Consider the following 7,107-nt stretch of genomic DNA (forward strand, 5'->3'; position numbering starts at 1 on the left):
TTTATTTTATTAGTTCTTGATTTATCTTTAATAACCCATCCTTTTATTACCATAATCAACAATGTTCTTTAAAAAGCAAAATATATGTATTACTTTTTTATAATTATAATAAATTCCTAATTGATTTTAATGATTTTGGACCATTTTACCCCTTCTGTATCATTTTTTTATTTTGGACCATTTTACCCCTCCCCCCATTTGTATTGAAATGTTTTCGTGTTTTTGTATCTTGTTTAATCCACACTTTCAATAATATTTTGAACCAATTAAAATGCTTAATAGATTAAGCACTTAGTCATGAAAGTTGTCTGATCCACACTTTCAATTATACTTTGTCAACCTGTCCACCGGATGGGTATGACACCAGTTGTGGTTGTGCTTGTGCTTGTGGAAGTGGTTATGTAGGGCGTTATGGTGTTGGATATGTTGCGGAAAATAGAAAAACACACCGTCATAGTTGTAGTAAGGGGGTGAATAAACCGATTGACCGAATGAAGATATTTGAGTTGTGGTTTTTCTAGTAGGTGTTTTTTTGGTTGATTGGATTTTTGGAAGATGACATTTTTGTAGGTTTTAAAATGAAGATGATAAAAATATGAAGTGTTTGTGAGTTATTTTGGTTAAAAGGATAATATATATATATATATATATATATATATATATATATATATATATATATATATATATATAATGTTAGTTAAAATAAACAAATAAATAAATAAAATAACTTTTTTTTAATTTTTGACCGTTGCAAAGAAAAGATAGCCAATCAAATTGGCCGGTGAAGTGCGCCCTCCCACAGCCATAGTGCGGCCTCCGCCAAACCGCACCCAGGGGGCGGTGTTTCGTCCTACGTGGCACAAGATTGCGGCCACTGCCACAGCCCACTCCCCTGAGTCTAAATGCTTTTTATACAGGACAGCTAGAAACATATTGACTTGTACCAAACAGCCAATCTAAAAGTCTAAACAGGATTATTAAATTGATCCCTTGGCCTTTGGTTCAGTCCAGTGCAGTCATTTGATATTAATCTCCCCTCACACACAATGATACACATTGATACATCTAACCACCATTTACTAATTACTTTAAATTTAAATATCAAGTTTGGCAAGGTAAAGCACAGACAGTATTTGCAAAAATAAAAGCTCCAACTTACTTAACAAATAATTTAAATGCCTTGAGAAAGTGAAAAAAAAAAACAAAGAAACAAAAGATTACATAACTTGTTGTTTCATGTCAAAATCCCCAGAAACTGCAAAAATAAGCGAGAGAAAGAATTACAATTACAGGTGATCTGATGGATCTCGTTCAAAACTGATTGGCAGGCATGATGTTTATGTTTCTGTTCAAGTCTGTCAATGATGCTTCCTTAACTTGATTGGTTTTATGCTGACACCAGGCTTCTTCACCACCTTTAATATTAAATAATAAACAATATTCAAAAGAAATGAAAATATAAGAAACATAGTATTAGTAGTGAGTAGTGAGTGAAAAAGGGAAAAATAATGTACGTACATCAGGGCGATTAAGTGAGCCGATTGTTGTTGCAGGGTTAAACTCTGGACCAAGAGGCATACGGTTGCTCCGTTCAAAGTGCTCCTTGTCCTTGAATGGATATGGCAACACCTTTGTCTGCAGTTTCTCAGCCTGCAACAAAAATCAAATATCAGAATGATTAGGAAACAGTATAGTATTATTATTTAGATAAAAAATATGGAGTGGAGATGTGTAGAGTGTAGAGTGTAGAGTACCTTTTTGTCAAGCTTTTGGGATATGATTACATGCTTAAGATGTGCATCGGGTCTTCTGTTGAGGTCCTGGTCCCTCTTCTTTTTGGCTCTCTCATGCTCAGCCAACATCCAAGACGGCAGCCCTCTCTTTTTCTGTATATGCGTCCACTGCCCCCATCCAGGAAGCAGCACCGGCTTTTCAGGCTCCGGGTTTTCCTCATTCAATATCTCTTGTTTGCTCATCTCAAAATCTTCCTCCACGTCATCACCCGCAAAAGCACGTCTTATCAGATCATCCTGTGATGGCAACTCATAATCCGTCCCGGATGTCATGATTCCATCCACCATACCATCATCATCATCATCTCCATGCTGCTACATATACACAAACTAAGAAACTTTTTCCAAACACAAACAACATCATGTGCTATTTATTATCCATACTTGTACCTCCTCTATGTCAGATGCCACTTCTGCAACCTGTGATTTCTTGCCTTTTATCTGATTACAATCTTTCCTATTCCTCTTCTGCAAATACAAATTTAGAATTACAACAATTCCTAAAACTGAAACCAGCATAACACAATACCAATACCATACCTTCTTTAAAGAATTGGTTGCGGACAAAGAAACTTCATATTCAATCTTAGGCCCTTCATCTTTATCAATATCATCAAAGCTCTATATGCAATAAAAACATTAAACCTTGTTATATCATGTGCTATCATCAAAGGTTATAGAGATTTATATTTCTTGACGATTTTATCACCTTAAACAAAGGATCATGCCCGATCTCTGACTCCTCTCGAAGAATATTAGGGTCAATATTGACATCTTTCTGTGTATAAGTCGTTCTCCCATGTTTATCCATGGTATCATCATCATCATCATCATCATCTTCTTCACTGTCCGTATTGTCAAAGTAATTATCTGTGTTAGCCTTAACCTTCTTCTTGGACTGTGGAACCTGTTTCTTTTGTGCAACGCCATATACCTTTCTACCACTCAAAGAACCTCCTGCATTGTCTTTGAAATCCTCATCACCATCCAACTGCTTCAATGATGAATCATAGTCTTGAAAAGCAAGCCTGGCTTCTTCTTCGGCTGCCTCTTTTTTCTTCTTCTGCCCACGAACCTACCAAATGCATCACCAAGATTTTCAGTTGCAAGAGATTAAGTGTTACAATAAACAAACATAAAGGCTAAAGCGTACCATGAAAGGTAGAGAAAGGACTCCTGATTTGGGCATGTCATCATCATCATCTTCCCCTAACACTTCAAGTGTCCTATTCTTTCCATTCTCTAACAATTTTAGTTTGGATGCATCGTCCTCGTCTCCTGAGATGTCATCATCATCATCATCATCCTCTGTGCTGTCATCACTACTACTCTCATCATCATGCATGGAATTTCTTTTTCGAGTTAAAAGAGCATGCTGCTGAAGCTGTTCTGATATAGCAGCCCGAGTTCCATCATCTTGGACATCAACACCACGCTTCTTAATTCGTTTAGCCCATTTAGAAGTGTTCTTGTGCTTTAGGGTCATACGTTCCTGTCATATACAACAGATTAAAAGTCTCTACCAGTTATGATTTGTTTGATAAAAAGAGGAATGTTAAATCACCTCAGCCCTCTTAAATTCCTCTTTCTCTGCAAGTTCTTTAGCAGCTTCCGGATTCATTTCAATCTCAGCGGCTTTTGATTTATCTTTCTTCAGCAAACGGCGATATGTTTTGGACTTTATATGTTTAATCCTTTTGGCCTTGAGTTCATGACGAAATAAAAGATTACGCATTTTAGAAAGTCGGTCCTGGCGTTCCTTCACATCTTCTAGAGACACCTTGTTAAGTTCTAGAAGCCTTGCACCATCACCCTTATGTGCATCTGAGAGTTCCTTACCATTAATTAAAGAATCCATTTTCTTCTCAAACTCAGTCCTGGGCCTAAACTCAGAAGCTATTGCCCCTACAGTGGAATATCCCACATCTATGTCTTCATCAAAGTAGATGGTTGGTGCTTCTCTATTTTTCTTCACCAATGCTTCGTATTCATGAAGTTTCTTTTTTGAATAAACATAAGCACTTCTCCTATCTATTTTTTGTTGCTGTGGTTTTGGAAGAGGAGGCTGTATGGACATGGACTTTTTATCCATTCGCTGCACATTTTTTCTAATTTTGCTGAATCCGGGTTTCCCATGAAGGGGATTTAGAAGGTCATCAACAGTAATGCGCCCGTCACCATCCAACACATCACGGCTCGGATTATATTCAGACTCTGGGTATGCCTCAAATACTACCACATCTTTTTTCTTCTTCTTTCCTGGAAATTCACAACTTATAACTAACAACAAAAACCAATTTTTAAATATTCTCGGGTGGAAAAAGGCTGAGTATCACCTTCAAAAGCATCACCAGGAAGTCCAGTGATATCTTGTAACATCCTTGCATGCTTTTCCTCATCACTGTCTCCCTTTTCTTCCTCATCATCATCAGAGGCTACATCTTCATCCTATCAACAAACACAAAATTATGCAACCATAACCACTGAAAAGACCAATCTTTTTAAGTTCCACAAAAAATAGAAACAAGCTTGGTGACTCCGTCTATAGGATACATCTTTGCTCAAAGACACCAGTTGCTACCTGGCTACAACTTACAGAGCATTGTTGTCATTACTTTGCTTATACCACCATACTAAATTATCAAACTACGCTTATTATCTTGTGATCAGGAATTTATTACAATGATCAGATAAGTCATGAAACTACAGGACACTAAGCCCAACAATCACAAATGAAACCAACACATGATAAATGAACCAAATTAAAAATAATAATAATAATAAGTGAGCTCTAATGCAAAACCAAATTAAACTAAATAGCTTATGTTTTGATATTTGAATATCAAACCTAACACTTCTCAAATGCAAAACCGAATGCGATTTTACTGAAAAGTCCAGTCCATTGAGATGGTAAAAAATCATCCTACTTGTTACAATGCTCGATGTAGTTGGAAAAAAAATTATACAAAAAGTTCAGAATTCATATCGATTTCGAATCCAAAAATTAACGCCTTTGATATCCATATTCAAAGCTTAGTTGTTCGCTGAAAGACAAGAAAAATGAAACATAATACACAAAAAGTGATTCAAATAACATGGAATTACCTCGAAATCCTTGGGGAGTTCATACTCGAAGTTATCAACGGGGTCGTACCTGCGGTTCTTCTTCGACTCTTCCTCAGGGATATTTTCTTCGTATTCATAAACATCGATGTCTTCATCGGAGTGGATCTCTTCGTCGCTTCTATCTGTAGGGTTTAGGGAATTAAGCTGTTTTTGCAATGCGTTGGGTAAATGGGGACCCTTTTTCCAGTTCTTCTCTTTATCTCCTCCCTTTCTTCTCTTTAAACTGTTTGTAGAAGCTAGGGTTTTCTTCCTTTTCGTCTCCGCCATCTCTCTACGGTGTCGGACGGCAAGTGGAGGTTCTTATTGTCTTATGAGGCGGCGCAACACAGCCGAGGAGGTTTCTCTCTATTTTCAGGTCTAGCTAGTCCGGGCGTATAATAAAGAGTATGAGCATAATGTCACAATAGGTAACCAACTTTTTAATATATTCAGAAAATACCTTCCAACTTAAAAAACGTTATCAAGGGTAATGAATTAATGTTTCATTTTACAAAATATTATTGCTACTCAAAGTACCCCGTTACTTATATAGGTAAAAAAAAATGTTATTTAGATAGTGTTTGGTGGATGTAATAGAACTCGATAGACAGAACAAATTTTTTTTCAATGATAGAGATGAAACTAAGAACAAAAGAAGTTGTTGACCAACTCAAATGAGACTAATTGCAGTCAAAAAGTTGAAAGCAGTTATTATAGTGCAATCCCAAAATCTCAAGGTTGCGGAAAATATGGGTGTATGGGTTGCGATCAAGCCGAGCTCTTTCGTTTCGAACCGGAAGTACCTGAAACCATAAACAACAACTGTAAGCACAAAGCTTAGTGAGTTCCCCAAATACCACATATCATACATAACATACGAGTCATACTTATCAAACACACAATAGGAGGTGTTAGGTGCCAACCATAGTCTTACCATTATGTCACGAGCCGTATCATGGTCTTTCCTTGCTAGGTCAGGGACCAAAACCCTGGGTCTTACAGACAAGTGTCATGAGCCACATCCTGGTTTTCCAGGCAAGCATCACAAAGACAACTAGCATACCATCTACAATTACTTATCTACTTAACTGTCAAAGTCCAAACTCTGGTCTTGCATACAAATTTGCCAGGAGCCACCTACTGGTCTTTCATACAAATGCCAAGGGTCACCCCCTGGTCTTCCTATAATACATAAACCAATAGGTCGGCATTGGCACCTTCGACCCAATAGTACAGTGAGGACACTCACCCCATACAGCTAAAACCCACGAATAAAAATCTGACTGCAGATCCGCCAAAAGTTGCGCGCTATCAAATACCAAAATGACAACTCGTCATTAACTAGATCCTGACTCACACTAAGAGTCCAAATCAGGGTAAAAGATTTTTTTACCCTTCCTCTAACTTCGTCTAAGGCCAAGGCCCAATCTAGATGACCCAAAAGCCCAAAATCTAACACAAGCACTCAAGGCCCAAATATGGCCCAATTTTCCAAATTGGGCCCAATTCCTTTCATAGGCCTTCACCCAAGAGAGTCCAATAAAGCCTCGATAGCCCAACCATAAAATCCATATAGCCCAACATGTCCCAAGACAACCAAGCCCATCCTAGCCCAAAGTCGAAGCCCAAAACAATGAAACCCAAACTTGCTTAGTACGCGGGGCGTACTCAGCCTGTACGCTCAGCGTACTGCATGAAAGGCTTGTACGTGCAACGTACAAACTTGTATGCCCAGGGTACTCACCAATCATGGCCAACTTTTCTAATTCAGCTCTTAATCCATTAAGACTTTGATCCAAACTCAGATCTGACTTCCCCAAGGTGGTTAATCATATAAATTTGCCAACTTTATGTGCATGCATGGCTTAATAGGGCTCTAGAGCGCAAAGGAGCTTAATAGATGACTTAATACTTGCATGAGACCAAAACCATCATAAAGTTTGCACCTTTATGTATAAGGAACCCTTAACATGTCCAAATCTATAAGGCTGAGCCCCAAAAACGTCCTTAATTCCCAAACACCAACCAAATGGACCAAAATGACCAAAAACATGTCTAGGAGAAGATTTAAGAAATGAAATGGCAAGGTTTGAACTTTATACCTCACAAGCCACCAAAAGAGGACCGTCTACCATTAGTATGCCAAGTGTACACATGAGGTACGCCCTGCGTGATGGGTTTTATGTTGGAATAGTGTCTAAGGCTACAA

The 7,107-nt window shown here is 37.9% G+C and overlaps 1 protein-coding gene across 3 annotated transcripts; it reads right to left on the reverse strand.

Moving 5' to 3' along the window:
• Positions 1-1,132: 1,132 nt before the first annotated feature.
• Positions 1,133-5,278, reverse strand: LOC145055747 (U3 ribonucleoprotein (Utp) family protein). Of its 3 annotated transcripts, none has more exons than XM_079004138.1 (10): positions 4,899-5,278; positions 4,130-4,241; positions 3,358-4,052; positions 2,947-3,285; positions 2,503-2,868; positions 2,334-2,414; positions 2,184-2,261; positions 1,755-2,108; positions 1,519-1,650; positions 1,133-1,415 (listed from the first exon to the last, which is right to left on the reverse strand). In XM_079004138.1, exons 1-10 carry the CDS (start codon positions 5,184-5,186, stop codon positions 1,359-1,361), a joined length of 2,502 nt encoding a protein of 833 aa, XP_078860264.1. In that variant the 5' UTR covers positions 5,187-5,278; the 3' UTR covers positions 1,133-1,358. The 3 variants fall into 3 exon arrangements, with proteins under 3 accessions (XP_078860264.1, XP_078860263.1, XP_078860265.1); XM_079004137.1 differs by having other exon boundaries at positions 2,178-2,261; XM_079004139.1 differs by having other exon boundaries at positions 1,755-2,105; positions 4,899-5,277.
• Positions 5,279-7,107: the final 1,829 nt, after the last annotated feature.

Source organism: Lactuca serriola, chromosome 5 (genome assembly GCF_051521515.1).
Source record: "Lactuca serriola cultivar US96UC23 chromosome 5, Lser_US96UC23_V15, whole genome shotgun sequence".
Classification (NCBI taxonomy): domain Eukaryota; kingdom Viridiplantae; phylum Streptophyta; class Magnoliopsida; order Asterales; family Asteraceae; genus Lactuca; species Lactuca serriola.